The sequence below is a fragment of the Bacillus rossius genome, chromosome 3 (genome assembly GCF_032445375.1).
Source record: "Bacillus rossius redtenbacheri isolate Brsri chromosome 3, Brsri_v3, whole genome shotgun sequence".
In the NCBI taxonomy this organism is placed as follows: domain Eukaryota; kingdom Metazoa; phylum Arthropoda; class Insecta; order Phasmatodea; family Bacillidae; genus Bacillus; species Bacillus rossius.
Window position 1 is genome coordinate 109,256,399 of NC_086332.1, and position 21,697 is coordinate 109,278,095.

The 21,697-nt window shown below is 34.2% G+C and overlaps 1 protein-coding gene across 1 annotated transcript in view; it reads right to left on the bottom strand.

Moving 5' to 3' along the window:
- LOC134531357 (uncharacterized) overlaps nucleotides 1-20,906 on the bottom strand; it is a 50,829-nt gene extending 29,923 nt beyond the window's left edge. Inside the window, exons 1-4 of the mRNA XM_063367056.1 lie at nucleotides 20,696-20,906; nucleotides 20,225-20,584; nucleotides 19,308-19,522; nucleotides 19,054-19,217 (exon numbers count right to left, since the gene is read on the bottom strand). Coding sequence (XP_063223126.1) covers nucleotides 19,054-19,217; nucleotides 19,308-19,522; nucleotides 20,225-20,584; nucleotides 20,696-20,888 — 932 coding nt within the window. The 5' untranslated portion in view covers nucleotides 20,889-20,906. The remainder of the gene's footprint in view (nucleotides 1-19,053; nucleotides 19,218-19,307; nucleotides 19,523-20,224; nucleotides 20,585-20,695) is intronic.
- Between the last annotated feature and the right edge of the window lie 791 nt (nucleotides 20,907-21,697).

Consider the following 21,697-nt stretch of genomic DNA (forward strand, 5'->3'; position numbering starts at 1 on the left):
GGCCGTGGTCGGCCGGTGGCATGAAACATGGCTCATTTTGCGTCGTTTCTATTTACGTCGCGGTTTTCAGGAACGTAACCCCGACGTAAACCGAGGACTTACTGTACATGATAGGGAATAATTGAAGACATGAGTATGAAGGGGACATGATAAATTTGTAAACACTGATTAAATAGTTAACAAAAGAATAAATTCACTTATTATAAAAAAAGGAGAAATTCCAATTCCTTCAATTTAAAAAAAGAGTAGTATACGCAACTCAATAACTTTAATTTACAGTCTATTATTGATTAATAACAACAAATTCACCAATTTACTCACTCTCCTTAAGAATTCCAATTCCTTCCATTTGATCTTGGGTACAGTTTGAATCTTCACTGCTACTGTTGACACTGCCATGTGTAATAATTATTTTGTTGATTTCAATGTCAAAACGAAAATCCCGGCTGTAATACTTCTGCTCTACTTTTGCAACATGATTACAAAATAGAATCCAGTCTTCTTTTCCCATGGTGTTGAACTCTTTGCAAAGTCTTTTCACGTCGTCTATTTTGAATGACATATTTTATGATGCAACATTACCCTTAACTTTACCGCAAATACCTTCAGTGGGATTCAAATACCTTCAGTGGGATTCAAGTCGGGATGGTAGGGTGGAAGTCGGAATGGTGTGTGACCAAAACTTTCAAGAATCTGGGCGACGGAATACACTGTCGTGGCTTATTTATCTTAATAAGTTCGTACAATGTTGGCTTCAGCATGTCTTCAGTAAATTAAATTGTGTTTTCTCGTAGCCATTTTTCATGTCACTTTTTGTTGATGAAGATGTTGGTGGTTTGTTCACGCGGACATTGTGATAGTGTGCATTATCCAATACCATGACGCTGTTTGTTGGCATGTTCGGTACGAGTTTTTTTCCTAATCCACTTCTCGTAATTGGTCCGGTTCATTTCGTGGTGGTAGCTTGATGTGATGTCTACATAACGAGGGCATTTGGCACAAATCCATCTTTACCGCCAGCATGTATCATAATTAGGCGTTGTCCTTTCGCTACTGGCCGAAGTACACCATTTAATGTTTCATCTGCCCAGCTTTTTTTGTTGCACATGCGAGGATAACACATACGATTCATCTAGATCAGTGGTTCCCAACCAGTGGTCCGCGGACCATCAGTGGTCCACGAGAGCTAAAATTTCAAACGTTGAATGAACGCGCGTCGGTAAATAAAAGCGAGCGCGGCGCGCAGACGACAGGGGGAAGGGCAAGCAAATTACTAAACATTATGGCGCAAGCCGGTCAGTCAATCGTACGCTTTCTTTTGTTTTGCTCAGCAGTGTTGTGTTAGTGATTCTGTTTAGTGGGTCAACATCTGTAATTCCTCAATATTCTTATGGATATTTTGATAAAATATGAACAGGGTAAGTAGGCTACGCATTTTTCTCTGTTAAACATTTTTTTAATAAAAACATGCAATTACAAAACAGAATGTGGACGTTAGTTGACATAATATGATTCTTGTCTTTGTGTATAACAAATGTTCACAACAGTTAGGTACAGTTAGTTGAAAACCTAATTATATATAAAATAAAGCGATATGAAATTAAAAATTAAGATAGTAAAAGAACACTGGCCTCCCAAATTAAAAAGTGGAGACAGCCACAAAAATTCTTAAAAACATGCTATCATAAAATTGTTGAATTATTATTATGCTGTTTTAGGTTTTTCATAATGATATAAAAACACAGTTAACTCTTTTAATGCCAAAGTCGGATAAATCACCTTTTTTGTGTTGTACGAAAAATTGGAGGATCGAAAAATTGGCCTGTATATTTTTTTCTTTCAAAGACGCATTTACGACACTTACAGCGCACTCTACCGTTGTCGGTTTGACTCGCCCTACTATTGAGTTGCTTTTTCTCAAAATGGAGAGCAGAGCTGTCACGCTTCTGTCTTCCTTCCCTGATAGAGAGCAGGGTTCTCATGCTGTTTTCAAACAGCATGTGAAACAGATTGGTACCTACTGCGTTTGTGCACATTTCTTAGTTTTGAATTTAACTTTCCGTTGTGAGAAATTCAACTTTCCATTGTGAGAAATTCAACTTTAATTTTTTAAAAATTATCTTTTGATTCTTTTGTCAATTATAAGTGTTAATTTTTTTCTACATAAGTATGTGTTCCTGCTTATAAAAATATTTTGCAAATATTTACAAAAATGATATATTTCTGGCATACAAATCAAGTTGCTTTAACAAAAAAATAATAATCAGTTTCGTGGATATTATAAATTGCCAGTTATTCTTTATTGTTGTTTATTGTGCGTTGAAAATCATTTATGTAATAGTTGTAGTGATTATTTTTTCCCACAAAATTCTTAGTGCCAAGAATATTACTTTGATAACCATGCCCTATTCGCACGCAAATCCATTAAAAATAATATAACTTGTTCACAAATACTGTAAAATAAAATAAATAAAAAATGCATTATATGTTTTTATTTAATCTTTAAAAATTACAAAGAATAATTTATTTATAAGATGTAAAAAAATTTGGTACTTCCATACTTAAAGGTAAACAAGTTATTAATATTTAAATCCAGATATGTAATTCATTTAAAAATGACTTGGCACTTTTAGTATAACCGTCATAGAATTAGACAATTTGAGGCTGGTACCAAGAGTGTTAAGGGAAATTTAAGGTACCTACCAAGACCCTTGATTTTAACAATTAGACAATATTATTTTTTAAATTGTGTAGTAAAGATTTAAGTTTGTAAAAAAAATGATAGCGAGGTTAGAATTTTTTGGAAGCCAGTTCATATTTATTTATTTAATGATTTATTTTATGAATTATGAAAAAAATTTAGCTATATTGTTTTTTATTCTTTTGCTTAGCATCGTTTGAGATATCGAAATTAGTAGCACTTATCAAAAAAGCCTCACACAATAGGAGAAACTCTTGTGAAACCTTGTTTGATCAAAGCCGTTGAAGAAGTTTTAGGTTTAGAAGAAGAAAAAAAAATACAAGATATACCTTTGTCGAACAACACTGTGAAAGCTAGAATTGAACTCATGTCAAATGATATCGAGGAGCAACTTGTTTCAAGAATTAAAATGTCACCATTCTTCGCTTTGCAGTGGAATGAATCCACTGACATTTCTAATTGTGCTCAGTTACTTGTTTTTGTCCACTTTTTAGACGACGACAACATAATCAAAGAAGAACTGTTGTTTTCTCATGAACTGGAAATGACATCAAGAAGTATCGACATCATGAATATAATAACTGGATACTTCCAGATATATGGCATTATGTGGGAAAAGCTAGTCGGCTTCTTTACGGATGGTGCTCGTGCGACGTTAGGATCACATTCCGGTCTAGCAACGTTAATCAAACAGAGGAATCCGTCAACATTAACATCGCATTGTATCCTTCATCGCCAGGCGTTAGCTTCCAAGACTCTTCCTAAATGCCTTAATGATACAATGAAATTGGCCATAAAAGTAGTAAATGTAATTAAAAGCAGTGCCTTAAATTAACGCCTTTTTAAAAAACTGTGCACTGAAATGGACTCCAACCATGAGAACCTCCTCTTTCACACAGAGGTTCGTTGGTTGTCGAAAGGCAATATGCTGGAAAGATTATACGAGCTGAGAGGAGAGATGAGTTGTTTCTAGGTGAGAAAAATGGAAACTTACTAGTACAGTTTTCTGATTTGACATCCCAGATGCATTTGGCATATCTTTTGGATATTTTTACACACTTAAATAAGTTGAACTTGCAAATGCAAGGTTCAGGAAACAATTAGAAGGCGTTGCAAATATTTTTAATTTTGATGATAAACTTCGTGCTTTTATTTGCAAACTTAAGTTATGGAACATCAAGTTGGCGAGGGCAATTAGAGTGGGTTTGCAACATTGAAGGCACTCCTTGACGACAAACAGTAGGGTACACATCCCAATAATTGACCACACAAGAGAATTTTTTTGCATTGCATTTTCTGGGGAAGAAAATAAAACACCTAGGTAATTGCTTGTGTGCTTGAAAAATACTTTATTTATTTCTGCATTTACTTAAATATTTACAATAAACAAAAGTCCTGGGTATAAGTTCCCTCCATCTCTTTAAATATTACATGTCGTTTTTGCCCAGTGGTTGACCAGGCATGTCTAGAGAATGACCATTTCCCACACAGTAATTGACCATTTTAGTTTTCATTGCAATTTTATAGCCTTATATAATCAAAACTGTAATGTAACAATTACATAAATACACTTACATAATATGACAACAAAACATAATAAAAAAAACTTTAAAGTAACTTAGATCTCCCTACAATATATATTTTTTATACATAAATACAGAAAATTAGTAATTGCCCTGTGAATTACAAAAAAAAAAATACATGATCTTAGTAAAAAACTATTTAGATTGACTCTCACACTTTGCACAGTGTTGTGTGAAGGTTCATTAAAATATTTGCACAGTTACAAACAGGAAGAACATGAGTGTTTTAATGTTGATTTTACACTCATGCTTACACACCACTTAACAAAGGTTGGCAATTGGCTTTGAAAATTTATACTTGATACGATCACCCACTGTTATAATTTGAGGCATTTCAAGTTTTTTTAGAATCTGTTTTTTTTTTCTACAACACTGACATCTTTATCATTTACTTTGAATACTGTCCCAATCTCATCACATGAATTCAAAGCCATAACCTCGATTTCCCCACAAAGAGTGTTTTGAACAATACATACATATTTGGGTCAATCCATATGAAGTGGTCCAAAAAAAAATTTATTGGAAGCTTCATCAATTTTAAAAAAATTGATATTTTGAGCCTTGTTAACATTATGTATTGACAATTTAAAACTGACACAGTTAATTTTTTATTCTCATTAGTTTGATTATGGCAGCCATTTTTTTGTCATGGGGCGCGACAATTTTTACATTTACAAGGGTTCAGCTACATTGCTATATCTTGGCTCTGGTAGGCCATATCATGATGAAACAAAATCTGAGGGGTTAAGCACATTTTAAACTACAATTCTGATGACAAACCATTTTTTTAAAATCAATCAATCTTGCCAACTTTAAAGGTTGAACTTGTGCCTTAGAATTGCAAAAATTTGCATTTTCATAAATTTTTTTAAGAGTGAAGGCAGTATCTGTTGGGCTTCAAAATATTTATGGATGTGCTTATGTAATAGTAGAGTAAATACAAATTATTTGGAGTGTGAGACTTATACTTTTTTTTTTTACAATTTTGTAAAAACCAGTTTTTTCAGATTTTTGCTTACTTTACGGCTTAATATCTCTGGTGGGCAGTTATCTAAAAATCTTAAATTTACGCACAATTAAGTACTCCGTGGTACATAACTCCTGCAAAAATTTAGACTTTGAGATTCAACTGGTTCGGAAGTTACAGCCTTGCCAAAATCGTAATTTTTTTTATTTATTTGCATAAATAAAAGCAACCCTAGTAATTTTATATACGTTCTTAATTATTTTATATATATGCTGTAAGTGCTGTACTAAGTCATAAAAAGTATTACACTAAAGTTTGTTGCCAAAACACATGTATACTATGCACAAAAATATTAATTATAACAGTCATTCTATATCACATTTTTAAACAGACAAATGATTTACGATTTTAATTTGTACCTTATTTCTTATGTTTGTTAAACAGCATTGAAATTTCTTCAGATAATGATGCTGAAATGTTGTGTGAACGTCCAGTTGCTGTGGATAGCTCTGATGGACTGAGCTTCCTCAACACATTCTTAAGCGGCACCCACACTCTGTCTGCACATGATATCTTAAATGATGTTCTAGGTCCAGCTGGGTTGTAAAATTTTACGTAAATATCATTGTTCACAAAATTAACTTCTTCAATGACTCCTAGCCACCACTGTTCGTCATACACACAGGCGATAATGTCATTGTTCCGAAGATTCATGGGGATGGACTTGGTTGAAACTGGAAGATACTCATACTCTTCTGATTTGGACGTTGCATAGCATCTCATTATAATCTCGGTGAGAGGAACAAAGCGGTGCAATTTTCGTGTTCCAGGGAGCCGTTGGCAGTTGTCGAACCTAGGTTTCAACTCTTCTTGTCGAGCGGTAATTTCCTCTTCTTTAACATATATATATTTGATACCTTTAATAGTCTGTGTACAGTACATATACATATCTTCAGGGGAAAGAATGTGATCCTTGACTGTTCTTTGAAGACTTGCCTTTGTTACTTCCCTTTTTGTTGTTCCTCCAACACCATCACATGCATTTTTTCCATGTGATGTTGCGAAGAAATTCCACTCAGCACTAAGACCGAAATCATTCTTGTGGTGACAGACATTAATTAAATTTTTCTTATTTTTGTACTGACTTGATGATCCATCTGAGAAGTAAATTATATGTTGAACCGAAGGAACAGTGTCTTTTAAGTGTTTCATAAGATGAGATTGAAATGTATGGACTGTTGTTGTGTTATGGTCCAAATGATCACTGATTACACAAACACATTGGGTTAGAAGTTTATCATTTTCTTTGTAATAATACACAAAAGGATGAACAGTTGCTTGGCGATTTACCCAGTGGTAGCTCTGAATCTCGTCTTGGATAACAAATGTAAAGTTTTCTGCGAAGTCTGCAAGAACAATGCACTCTGTTTCGTTAAGTTTCTCCTTCTTCTCTCTCAAATGCTGACTTTGAATCTTTGATATAAAATGATGAGTTTTAAGTGAATCAAGTTTTTCAATAAGGGACAGAAAGAATTCTTCTTTTGGCTGAATAACAGTTATCATTTCAGCTCTATCTGTTGTGGTCCATTGTTGAAAAATTATGTTGTCTGGGATGGCATCACTTTCTTCAAATTCATCAAACAGAGATACTAGGGCTTCACTTCCTGGACATTTAACACATTTGCCCATCATACACTCGTAACTACTCATATCACAAACGAGTATAGCAAGTAGGTCTTTGTAATCTTTCATAAGCTTTGCACCGTCAACCATTAGCTTAACATTCTGATGATAAGTACAAACACAAACATTGTGTGTTCCCGATGATCCGGCTGTGACACACCACTTAGGTCTGAGTTCAATGAATTTTGATCTTCCAATTCTACAGTCTGGATGTTTAGATTTAAATTCCACAAACAATTCATTCAAATTGCAAAGCACCAGCCTCTTCTGCTTTTGACATTTCATGTTATTTATTTTTACAGATAAACAGTCTTTTTTTCCGGGACAAAGACGACTGTATTCATCACTTTCATAGAATTCACGGACTGTAGTAACCACCTCTGATTGAATGCCAAAACCCTTTTTCTTTCCCAACTCTGGTAGAATGCCCTGATCTTTCACTAGGTCTCTTGTCAGTTTTACCAAACGATCAGATACATTGAACTCTTGAGTTATTCTTAGTCGACTACATGAATTTGGAAGTAAACTAATTATTTTCACTTTCATTTCTTTTCCTGCAACAGCACATTTATCCTTCAGTTTCTTGATTAATTCGTCAAACTCTTCTACAGACTCTTCACTTGCTTCTCTGTTTTCCATCACTTCATCAAAAGATTCCTCAAGATTTCTTTTCAAAACATTTGATACTTTACTGATCTTGTCAGCTATTGCTTGTGGTCTTTTATCTAAACCCAATTTCCTTATTTTAGATGCTGGCGAAACCCCTAATTGAGTACATACATTGTCTACTTTTCCCAACTTTTCAATCTCTGTAATAAAGTCTGAATCACATGTGTCCCCTGTTCCATCATTTGCTGTCACAAATATTTTTTTGTAGCATGTAGGACACAAGGACTTACCAGGGACAAGCAGTAAATTTTAGTTTGTTTTTTTATACATGTGTTCAGGAAGTATTTCCCTAAGTCCTTTTGTGATTGCCTTTTTATGTATTTGTAAAGGATCACTGCAATACCGGCCAAATATATGGTGATATTTAATAAGATACTTAATCTCATGGTACTTACATACAGACTTAACATCACTAGAAACTCTGGTAAATATTAGCTGTTGCTGTTCTAAACTAAACACACAGATTTTCTTCAATTCCTGTTGCACTGAACCATAAACACATTTGTGGCATTGTTCATTTGTTAAATGTCCTATTGAACACTCTTTCTCCATACCGAAAAACAAAAAACCTTCATGGAAACACAAACCACCTTTCCTATACCAGAGCTGCTGGCAGACTAACAGGATGGAACAAATACCAGACCATACTAGAGCAAGTCCGTGCCTGTTACGACCTGCACACTCCAAACAGTGGTAAACATCTCAGGCATATTTTTTTAATGTTCTTAGTCGGAGAACTCTTTTCAATTGCATAGTAAATGCCAATTTTAGGGTATTAAGATTTTTAAAAATATAATTAGAATTTATTATAGTTTCATTGTTGCAAAAAAAAATGCAATTTTACACAAGTTTGGCAAGGCTGTAACTACCGAACCAGTTGAATCTCAAAGTCTAAATTTTTACAGGAGTTATGTACCATGGAGTACTTAATTGTGTGTAAATTTAAGATTTTTAGATAACTGCCCACCAGAGATATTAAGCCGTAAAGTAAGCAAAAATCTGAAAAAACTGGTTTTTACAAAATTGTAAAAAAAAAAAGTATTGAAGTCTCACACTCCAAATAATTTGTATTTACTCTACTATTACATAAGCACATCCATAAATATTTTGAAGCACAACAGATACTGCCTTCACTCTTAAAAAAATTTATGAAAATGCAAATTTTTGCAATTCTAAGGCACAAGTTCAACCTTTAAAGTTGGCAAGATTGAGTGATGTTAAAAAAATGGTTTGTCATCAGAATTGTAGCTTAAAATGTGCTTAACCCCTCAGATTTTGTTTCATCATGATATGGCCTACCAGAGCCAAGATATAGCAATGTAGCTGAACCCTTGTAAATGTAAAAATTGTCGCGCCCCATGACAAAAAAATGGCTGCCATAATCAAACTAGTGAGAATAAAAATTTAACTGTGTCAGTTTTAAACTGTCAATACATAATGTTAACAAGTCTCAAATTATGAATTTTTTTAAAAATAGTCGAGCAACCAGAGCTGGACCACTTGATATGGACTGACCCATTTATGAGAAACTTTTTTCCCGGGAAAAGACACCAAAACAAAGTCTCCTTTACTGTAGTCTTTTAAGTCAACAGTCATTGGAATTAGTTCTCGTCTTGCAGCAGTAGGCCTTATATATTCCATCTCTTCTTCGGTGTCAGTCTCATTGTATTCACTTTCCCCACTTTCAACCCATTCCTCTGCGTCGGTTTCAGAACTACTGTCCTTGCAAACTTTAGATTTCTTCTTTTTTGTTGCATTTTAGGGTTTTGCCTTCAATTCTTGTTTTTGTTTTCGTAACCTTTCCCTTTTCTTTTTATTTTCTTCTTGTTCTGCTTTTAGCTTTTCTTTCTCTTGCCAATATGACAACCACTTCTGAGATGTTGCTGCATGTGGCAGCCTCTCTCTTTTTATTCGTTTTGTGGATTTTCGAGGGTATTCAGTAGGCCATAAGACATGGTCCAGAAAACTGGGGCTCACTGAATGGTCACTAATAACACAATGGCGTTTTGGAGTTGTACGTTGCTCATTTTGACTGGGCTCAGATGTGTCCAAGTTCTCATTTGGCTGGTCTAGAAATGTGTTGCAGTTTGTGAAAGCCTCGGTCTCTCCAATATTTTCCAATCGAGAATCTTTGGAAGTCGTAGGTTGGACATCAAGAGACACATCTCTGAAGCTGGAGTTTTCAGAATTTATGCAATCTTCTGACCCAACACATCTCAACCGCAATTTCTTCCATACATCAAATAGCTCTTTGGCAGAATCTTCTCCAGTCCAGCCAGTAGGAAAACTCTTTCTGAATTCTTCTGCTCTTTCAGGTTTCATAACCGACTCGAAGTACAGTAAATGTTCAATTTTAAACTCTGTAGGTTTTAGGATGGTATTCCCTTCACTTCCGACAACTCTTGTTTCATGTGTCATACATTTTTGATAGTCTATAGCATTGGCATCAAAAGGAAAAATACCACATTTTCGGAAGCCATTTTTTACAGTTTCTTCTGTAACTTGGCTAACAGCAGTTTCTAATAAAGATCCAAACATAGCTCTTGTCAGTGCCCTGTTATTGTTGTTTTTCTTCCAATTATACACAACATGTTTCCAGTTATTTTTAAGTGACCTAAAAACCGACACATCTGCTGGTTGCAAAATGTGTGTAGCATTTGGCAACAATGCAAAGAGTAAAATCCCATTATCTTTACAAAATTTTGACACATAAGTCAAGTGTGATCGGTGACCATCAAATAGGAAATTTTATATTTTTCCTTTTGAGGAAAGGAAGAAATGTATTACACACATAACCATAAAATGTTTGACCAGTCATCCACCCTGACTTTGATCTTCCAGCTACCCACTCTGGATTCAGACCCCGCACTACTTCAGCAGGAATGCGTTCATATGGATATATTATCATTGGGGGCAAAATACTGCCATTTGCTCTAAGGGTCATCAAAACTGTTAAGCATTCTTTGTTGGGGCCACTTTTCACTTCTATTTAAAATGCTGGAATGAACATCCATCCTAATCGCTAATACTGAAATAGATAATTGATTATTATGGATTACGATGTAGGTAAAGAACACATCCTGGACATGCTGCCTAGCAAATAAATTTCATCACATTTTATACTATATATTTATTTATATACTAATAGGCCTACACACTAATGAATTTTATATTTAACAACATTGGTAAAAGCAACATTATTTAAAATTTATTTTTGAATGTAAATGAAAATATTAAGTATATAGCCATTAGTTGACCAGTAAACAGCCAATAATTGACCACATGGTCAACCATTAGAATGAAAAGGTTTTTTGGTGTTATTTTTTGTTGGTAAGATCAAGTATGAAATATTATGGAGCTATGAACTTTAAATAATCAAATATTGGTGAAAGACCAAAAAACCTAGTAATTGACCAAAATGGTCAATCAGTGGTCAACTGTACTTTTATTGTAACCACTAATTGACCACTTAGGTTTTTAGGTTAAGGTCACTACAAATGGTTTTGACACAAACATTATATGATTCTTTGTACATTTTTCTTCATTACTCAATAAAAACATACATAAATACATCAATTATAAAATAAGATGGTAATGGATAAATGTTACTGGTGCATCCTTACCTGGCTTATTGCATGAGGGCTCCTATAAGTGAGCATGTGCTGTAAGGAAATTCATGATGGCTCTGCAGACACGCATCTTTTTCCTGTCAAGTTATTTTGTTTCCTATTCATTTATTGGTAGCATAGAAACATCTGGAACCAGTCAGAATTGTTCTGTCTTCATTTACATATCTAATATTTTAATTTAAAACTGGAAATGGTCAACCACTGATGGGTGGTCAACTATTAGCACATCCACCCTATGTCATGTTTAGGGAAAACATACAAAAAAAACAGCAAATGTCATTTGCAAATGTTGGTTGATGAATTCAACCGTTACTTCCCAGAATATAACAATACAGAAGCTAATGTGGACCAAAATTTATCCGCAACCCTTTTGGCACTAAAGCTAGAGAAGTTGCAGAAGAAATCCAAGAAGAACTTATTGAATTACAAAATGACAGGAACTGTAAGGACGCTTTTGAATCTGATTCTTTGGAGACGTTTTGGTGTAAGAAAGAAATTTCATATACTAAAATTCGAGAAATCGCTTTGCGCTATCTTATGCTTTTCTCAACAACTTATATATGCAAACAAGGATTTTCTGCATTACTGATCATTAAAAACAAATCCAGGAATTGACTGAAAGTAAGTGATGATATGCATGCAGCTTATATATGTTTTCAATCATAACACTGTTAATTAATGTTTATCTTGGTTTTTTAGATTGCTTATGTGAAACGTTTCGATTAACATTCAACGATTAGGCTTAAAGATTTGTTGTAGATTGATAGAGATTATTTTTTAACCTTGTGGTCCCTGCTAATAATAATGAAATTAAAGTGGTCCCTGATCAAAAAAAGGTTGGGAACCACTGATCTAGTTAGATTATATTACTGTTTTCATTTCTGAAACGCATAACGCTCTGTATATAGTTAATTTTTTTTTGCCTGATATAATGCTTTTATATAAGAACGAGGCAGTGAGATTTAGTTCTATGCCACTGAAAGCCTAACTTTTTCAGAATTTTATGAAGGGTGCTATCGCAATCTTGAAATCCTATCTCCATCTTCAATTTCTTCCTACATGGGGATTCTACTGGAAAAAATATTGGTGAATTATTGTTGACAGAACTTGGTCGTCTAGAAGTCCCATTTTGCAACTGCATTGCATTCTGTTCAGATAATGCTGCTGTGATGGTGGGTTCGAAAAATGGTGTAGCCTAATTGTTGTATTGAAAACAAAACTGAAAAATTTAATTTCAGATGGCTGCATTTGTCACTTGATCAATTTAGCTGCTGAGAAGGCATGATCGAATTTTCCTGTAAAACTAGATGAACTAATCATAGACATATATTACTACCTAGACAAGAGTTCTAAAAGGAAGGAAAGGTTGCAACAATTACAAAAGAGCTATATAACACAGAAGCTAGGAAAATACTTAAGCATGTATGCACAAGATGGCTGTCCTGAGGTAGAAGCTTAGGAAGGGTTATTGAACAGTGGGAACCACTTCAGAGTTTTTTCAATGAACAAGTGTGTCAAAATTCACTAGTATCTTACAGAATTCCAAAAGCGAAAGATGCTAACTGTGACTTTAAGGTAGACAGAACCAGTGAGAATGTGGGTAAGAGGAAAGCCGAGTGTGGTGCTGGTACTAGTGGAAAGAAAGTGGCTACACAAGATCATAAGTCACATAGTTTGTTAAAAAACAAGAGAAGAAAAGATTTTTATGTTTCTTTCTTCTTCACTAAATAAGGCATTCTGTTAGCCTTAAATTTGATTCCTGTGTTTGACCAGCTAAACTTGACAATGCAGACTCCAAGTCCTCAAATTCATATCTTGCAGAAAATGTTGCATGATTTTTGAAAGAATTGTATTCCAGATTTGTACAAACAAACATTATTAAAGTATTAAAGTATTGGGTATTGATGTTGAGGGACAGGGGGAGATTAAATTGGACCGGTAGTAATCTAGGCAACGTGAGTTGATTCACATACCATCAATGCAGCAGTAAATTTGAGATGAAGTAATATTAACCTGAATGAAGCCCTTAAAAACAACTTGTCTATGCATATATTAACTTGTTAAACATATTTTTTGTTACCATCTGTGATAAATACCAGGCTATCACATAATGTTGAATGTTCTGGAGCAATTACTTACAATTAGTAAATAAAGTTTCAAACTTATATGAAAACAAATAAAGACAACACATGTGTTTACTAAATGTTGGTTATCTGGTTCTAGGCAAATAACAGTTCTGAAACTCAAAGGTACCAATGCATAAATTCTTTGCAGCTTTACCCATACAACACAGAAACGTTGTAACAACGTTGCTGTAACGTTTCCACAAAAAGTTGCAACGTTCAGTAATGTTGAGGCAACGTTGTGGCAACGTTGCTACAACATTTAAATGTCCCACTTTTGCAACGTTGCTAGAGGGATGTTGCTGCAACGTTGCAAGCCGGACGTTGCTGCAACGTTGCAAGCCGGACGTTGCTGAAAGGTTGCAAGCCGGACGTTGCAAGCCGGACGTTGCAAGCCGGACGTTGCAAGCCGGACGTTGCAAGCCGGACGTTGCAAGCCGGACGTTGCAAGCCGGACGTTGCAAGTGCATCGTTGCGGCAACGTCGCAGGTGTGAGGTTGTCACATTGCCATAATGACTTCACGACGTTGCCAGTGTAGGGCGTTGTCACAAATTTGCAGCACCGACATTGCTGCGTGTGTACATTGCCGCTATGTTGATACCTGGATACTGCTACTGCAGTTATTTGTATACCTTACTAATGCCCAGTACAGTAGTCTGTTATGCACATTATTTAACAAAGTAATGCTGTACAGAAAATATTGCTACAGATCAAAATGTTGACACATTTCCATTAGAATGTAGCTTCAACATATGAAGGTGAAAAAGTTGCAAAATTGAAATTAATTTTTATCATACCACAATTCAAAGTGGAATCTTTAGGACATAGAAATTCTAAATTTGATTCGAGGTAGAGTATTTTTAACATTGCAATTATTGATGTTGGAACAAGATGAAGAAATTATGTACATTTTTTATTACCAAGTATAAAAATAAATTTAAAGCAAGCATTATATCAACAAACTATAGAAATCAAACTTATTATTCCCAGTATGTTTTATATTTTCCTAAACTGCTGACCAGATTTCAGAATAGAATATTTAGTCTGTTAGGAAACGTACCAGTCAGTCTTCCTACAGGTCCTCCAAAATTTGTTAAATAACATGTTTATAAAATAGAAACTCTGCTTCCAAAACTTTCACTGAAATTGAGTATATTAAAAACAGTTATTAATTTTTTAACTAATATATTTTTAAAAAACATTGACAGGGTACAAGTGACAGTATTAAGTGATATAAAATGTAATAAGAACTGGATTGTTTTGGTTAATTAGTGAAATTTCTACACAGCTGAAAGTTTCAGCATACCATTTATCTGTTCTATGTACATGTGTTAATGACTGCAGCTTTAAAATAAACTCACTTCGAACTTTTTCAAAAAGGTTTAGGACAACCAAAAATTAATGTGTCTGATAGTAATACTTGCTTGTGTAGAACATGATAGAGAAATGCTACTGTTGTACATTCATCAAAGTAAATACTTTAGATCTCAGTTTCAGAAAAACTTCCATGCCCAAAAATGATTGGCATGCCTACAATTCAATTGTCAGTGAACTCTATGATGCATTTTTCATTACTTAGTGATGGAGTCATAGATGTACTGTTTCAAATGAGACTGCATAACTAATTGCTATTATTAGTTAAAAAATTTTAAAATGTTATTACTTAGTAATCATGTATAGAAAATGGAATGTCAGGTGACCATGCCATAATACTAGTGCAAGCATTGAGACCTGTCTCGAACAATAACAGGTAAAAGGTCAAGTGGCCTAAAGCTATATATTGGTAATCGTTATGCACTTGTGCCCCAACACCCTATGTACTTGCCTGAAGACAGTAACAGATTCCTGTTTCCAAAACATCCCACTGTCGTTTCTGGAAACTTCAGTTTATATATGTTCATTGTCTGCCAGTGACACTTTTTTTCTGAGTCACCAAGTTATTTAGCCATTGTTTTGCAATTCCTGTTTGTAACATTCAACTTTTAACACACTTTGCATGTATAACATCGCAAAACATTCCTTGAAATGTAATATTACCACTAATTTACAATCCTTTTCATTTTTATTTTTTCAGCTCTTTTCAGAAATTTTACATCAGGGTTTCACTGGTATTGTACTGCTTACAGCTACAAATTTGGTTTATTAATTGTCAAGGTATATATGGATTGCAAATTTGTTAAAAGTAGGAATGGGTCAAGTTCAAATTTGTTTTTGTTATGGTTTAACAAAGGGCCCATTCAAATGAGGTACATACAAACAAGCACATCATTAATTGAACATTCTATAATTAAGTTGTAAGGTTCCAATTTATTGTTTTTTTATACTGTCACATATTTACATTCATCCCTTTTTCATACGTATTTACATTTTCAAGCAAGCTTGCTATCACTTGCTGCAGGCTGCAGATGTATCATGTAAACGTGATTTCCTGTAAATTAAAAAAATTAATAAATTAATTTAGTCTAAAATTATTTCTACATGTTTACTGAGTTTCCTATTGACTTAGTGCATTAATAATACATATGGATAGGAATTTTTGAAGGTCGGATTTTTTAAATTTTAGCATGAGAAAATATTGAAACATACAAAATCATTTATATTTCCCATAATTGTATTTTTGATAAAATTTTACTAACAAGAGTAATCCATATTATTACAATTTACGTGAGTAAAGACAAAATGGCATTTCAGCCCTCTCTCTATTCATTTGGTAAGCAAACAAACTAAGAGTATTTAAATGTGTGAATTGACTGAGCACAGAAGTAAAATCTTAAGGATGAAAATGAATAAAGCACGTAGGGTGAATAAGTCCACGTGCACCGGGCGTTTTGGCACTGCAGATCACAAAATTAACACATGCTACCCTACACCCATTCCAAGCACCGTGAACGTCTAATCTGTGCTTAGCTTGCTATGCCTATATTACTATAGTAGCAGATAGGAGCATAGGCATAGCAAGCTAAGCACAGATTATACGTTCACGGTGCTTGCAATGGGTGCAGGGTAGCATATAGTAGCAGTGATAACCAACAGCAGGTGATGTTTTACAGCCAATGCCTTTCTTCCATTGTGATAACATACAGGATCAATCAATACACAGTAGGACATTTTTAGTCTCACATTTTCTCTGTTCTGCACAGATAAAATATAAAACTAAAATTTATTTTTATCTCTCCAGATAGAGATAAAAATAAATGCAATTATGTTTTCGTTGTGCATGTGCAGTGCATGCTTCGCATTACTTTTTCATCGTGTAGTATATAGAGTATAACTGCATAGCAGAAAACTGTTACACGCCAAATTTACATTATTTTCTAATAATATTTTACATTCCCACCAAACATGATACTAAAAGTTGAGTGCAGTTTGTAATGACCATTTTGTGAACACGGATCTTTGTGTCTCAAAAGTGCTGACTTTTATATTTGAAACGACATATTGCCTCTTAAAAACACCGAAAAATTCCTATCTCGAAAATGGTAAGTAATTAGTTCTTACATTTTTTAGCCTTAGGCTAGAGCACACTAGTTCTAAAATTTCTTATTAAAGGGACGAGAGGTGAAACATCATAATAAAATATTAACAATCATGTGAATTCAAGGCCCATTTTCCTCTTCCCACTGACAAAGAACCAACAACTTTGAATTAAGCAACACTTGAGTACTGGTATCTATTCTCACAATTCAATCTCATATACATAAGTAAATAGGTGTCTTCCAAATAAATAGTTAACTTTTTGTTTCACTGAAAATAAAATTTTACAACTCACTCCTACTTAACACATTCACGCAAGAATTTCAAGGATATACAGTTAGGTATTTATAGTACAACCCCCATGTTACACATTGTGCATTTTACACTAACTTCCTTAGGTGGCAAAATCAGCTCTGTATTACATCTTTTTTTACACTTTACACTTTTTTGTCCTTAGAGGAGAGTAGTATATTGATGACTACATAAAATCAATTGTTGCACAAACACTGGAACAGTAAATATAATAATCAATATTTCACATACTGAATGCTCCTTGACAATCTTGTCCTTGCATGCTTCAGCCATGCAGCGACTCTGTCGCCTACTGCTTTCTCAGTAGCATCACGAACATGACAGCGTACAACACCTAAGAAAAAGTTTACGTAAATAAACTTGTGTCACATTAACACAGTAACTTGTTAAGGATTCAGTAAATAATACCAAAATTGTAAGAAACTATGTATGTGGATATCTCAACATGTGGATATCTATTAGTTCTGTATCACAAACTACCAAAATTTATTTTCAATACAAAAACATGAACTATTTATAGTTACTTTGTTATAGAATAAACATACACAAAACAAATGAAACAGCAGGTGTTTGGCCTCCCAAGCAAAATATCTGTTGAGGGCTACATAGTTGGATCACAACACAAAACAAAACTTGGCTACCTAACACCGAAGGTGTGATAAAATTAATATTACGTCAAATGTAATTAACATGCTATTTCAAGAAACCTGAAAAGTGAAAATTCATAATAAGTACTTATGATTTTTTACTAACCTTTATTATTTCACTAGATGTACCCGGCATGCGCTGCAATGCCCATTTTCCACTTATTTGCCTGCCCACCCATCCACCTATTTTCCTAATTGTCCCCTAACACACCCACACACCTCTTTATCCCTGTCCCCCTATCCAACAAACTCCTTACCCCTTTCCACTACCCACCTACCTCTATACCTCTTTCCACTACCCACCCAACTTTCCACCTCTTTCCACTACCCACCCACATCTTTCCCCCTTTCCCACTCTAACACCTACGTGTGAAGATCTATAATGTTATAAATGTTGCATTTATCTTCTACTTTGAAGTAAGTTTTAGAATTATGACTGACAGTTCTGGTCAGTCGGTTACTAAATATGAAGCATTAAGCATTTAATGTGAAGCCTGATAAAGCTGGTTCATAATTACATAAATATTTCAAGACACATTTAAAATACATACTTTGTATTTTTTTCAACACAGAACAAAAATTAAACACTAGCCTTCAGCAACTCTTTATTTAAAACAGATAGAAAAAAATAGGAAACATTTTCTGTAATATACTGTTGACTAAATAGTAACTGTACCAATCAGTGTTAGTGTTGATGATTGTATCATTTGTGCATTCAGAGAGGGCATTTTTTTTTTAAGTTTATCTGAAAAGTATGACAGACAACTGAAAAAACTTATCTCTGTTAACTTCGATTCTTTCTGAGATGTTATTCGCCATTTTGAATCTCGAAATGAAGCTTGCACCTACGCCCCCCATTATCAAAACCCTTGCTTACTATTGTCACTCGGAAGAGATTAGAGGTGATCAGCCACAGTGGATTGTAAGCTATTTACAATCAGACTCTGGGACAGTACTACCTGACGGAAGCTCTCTTAGATATAGTTAAGCATGGAATTTGGGGGGGGGGGGGGGGGGGGAGGTTAATAGGAATCTAGCTGTGAGTAGCCCTTGTCACAATATTATACTTAAAATCCTTTTCATTTAGAATTGTTTGTAAATAAAAAAACTCAATGCTGAAAAAGTTATGGGAAACAGCTAGTTATTGATATTCTGTGTTTTCTGAAGTAACAGCACATTAATAGACATGACAATTTCGAGTATGTATCAAAATAAGCTTATTAAAGAACCAATATAACTGACAAAAATAAAATTTAATGTGTACTTACTTATAACCACTTCAGATAATTTTAGGTTTTTAAATGTTTTCTTCCCTTTGAAACCGAAATAGCTGTATTCCATAGCGACTTCATTAGATAAAATCTTTTTCATTACTGAAAATGTTACATCTGTGATATTTACTCCACCTAGAGTTTTCAAGTAGAATACCTAGAACAGAAGTTTTATTATTTAGTTTTGTTATGCAAACAAGTATATAATTAGAAAGATTATAGTGGTATGATTCAAATTATACTTTACCACTGAATCAAAATAAGAAGGGTTTTGCAGCAGCAACTCAAGTTCTTCTACAGCTGTCAATGATGCTAGCGGAAACATATTGCTTGGAATCCGCTCTGATGGTTGTTCACAAACTGTAGTCAGTTTAGCGCTTTCCAGATTTCTAAGTTTTTCTTCCAATGACTCAAGTTTATATGTTATTATGTTCAGTTTTTTGAGTACCAACTTCTCAAATTCTGGAAACATCAAAACAAACTTCGTTTTCAGGAAGAACATAATTTGTCATCAAGAAAGTAATAGTCTATAGTTAATTCAGGCTACTTTTCACATTCTTTAAATCAACAGTTGAAACAAATACCCAGTTCGTACAACCCTTCTGTTGTTATCAAATAGTGACCAATGTAAATACAGCAAAGTAGGAAAAAAGTAGTAAAAAATTTCTACATATAAATGCATTGAACATTCTACTCAACTTGCAGAGTTGTTTATACGCAAGTAACCAAAATGCTACTACAGAAAAATTACACTCTTCTGATTTGGTGTTGGCAATTACCACTTAATCAATATTTTAATGAGAGTTTTCAAAATGTATTGCATAGATCACATGAATACACTTCAGTGTTTTTATTACGTGAAGAATCATATGAATTATATAGTATCGCCTTGTTTACCTTAACTATATCATATCCTAAGCATCTAGAATTATAATAGAAACTTGAAATACTGGTACTTAAATATAAGTGTACACAAACATTCTTTGCTGCTTTTTATGTTTATATATGCAGATAATTATGGAATATTTTGGGTCCAAATCAAATGTAAACAAGACTAAATTTTTGTATATAACAGGCAAAAGAATAATAGGAGTAGGGCTGTCAGAAGTTCTCAAATGAACTTGAAAAAACTAGGCTATACAAAATTAGAAAATAACCATTTACCTGTTGACACTCCAGCTTCTTTACACTGTACAGTGACCTCCATGGGCGAAGCGCTACCAACAGAATTATTTACCCCAGAAGTTCGTTTCATAGTAGGCTCATTACTTCTAAACTTAGTGCTGATCCACTCTTTTTGTGTTGATGCACATTGTGGTCTGAATGAGTTCGGGCATTTGGGCAACGGTGGCAGCAGTGACTGACTAGTTTCTTCCTCCAATTCTGTTTCAGAGTCTTCTGTCTCTGGAACTCTTTTTGCTCTCATTTGCCTTTTTTTCCTTTTATTCAAGCTGTCTGGTCCACTTTCAACATCAGAAAACCGTTCACACAATTTTAATTTGTGAACTGCATTCTCGTAGGTATCTGAAAATATTAACACTTGGAAAATATTTTTTGCTTCAGTACTTAAACATACTATAATGCACAGACACAACAGTTAGTACATCAAGCCTTATACCTTACAAAAAATCTTACCTGATTCTCCAAATATTCTCAGAATGTTTAGAGATAACCATTCAGGTGATGGTGGTTCTGCATTGCAAATGGCCTTCATCAGTTTTGTCTGAGATTCAGTATCTGGCCAATAGCATAATTCTCCTTCTTGCAGCCAAATTCCAGGCACTACTTGCAGCCCATCTTCAAATTGCACTACGTGAAATTTATTCATTTCCTATTTTTGAGAAACTGATTCAATACACCACACTTTTACGCACACACATCATTTATATATTATATGGCAATTCAGATACTTATGACTGACAGTCACAATACAATACTGCATTAAAAAAAGTATATATATATATATATATATATGTTTAGATAATATACAGCACACACAAATATGTGTCACAGTAATATATCCAGGTTCTCAATCCAGTAGACTGCAGAGGAATTTAAGGTCAGAAGGTCCACTTCATCCCTGAGAATGTCCTGTCTCTACGTACACAGGCTATATGTGAAACATGTGTGGGTCCCCAGTTGCATTCTGCTGAAGACATTTTACACCTCTTGTACATTAAGTCTGCAATTCTATGTAGGGTTCTCACTTTGCGTACCTGTTGAGCTATAACTACCTAAATAGTTTGTTACAGGCCCTTACTGGGGACCGCATGTAGAAATTTGTATAACAGGCAATGCCTCCAAACAGTAAACACTTAATGGCAAATAGCCACAAGAATATTCTTTGTCTTATCAATGATTCGTATGAATTTTTCACAATATCAAATTATGTACAACTCATTACACAGATTTGAAATATTCAAAGTTCATGTTTGATACCATGCAAAATGAGCAGAAGACTAGTTTTTCCGAGAATGTATTAAAGGTAATACAATATGTTTACCTTTGTAGTATATATTCCACATTTTGCAACAAATCATGTCTAATACCTAACAAATTTGAATCACATGGCTTAACATAAAGGCTTCTCTGAGACAAATTTTCGTAGCCCACAATGAAATACCCATCTCTTTGACA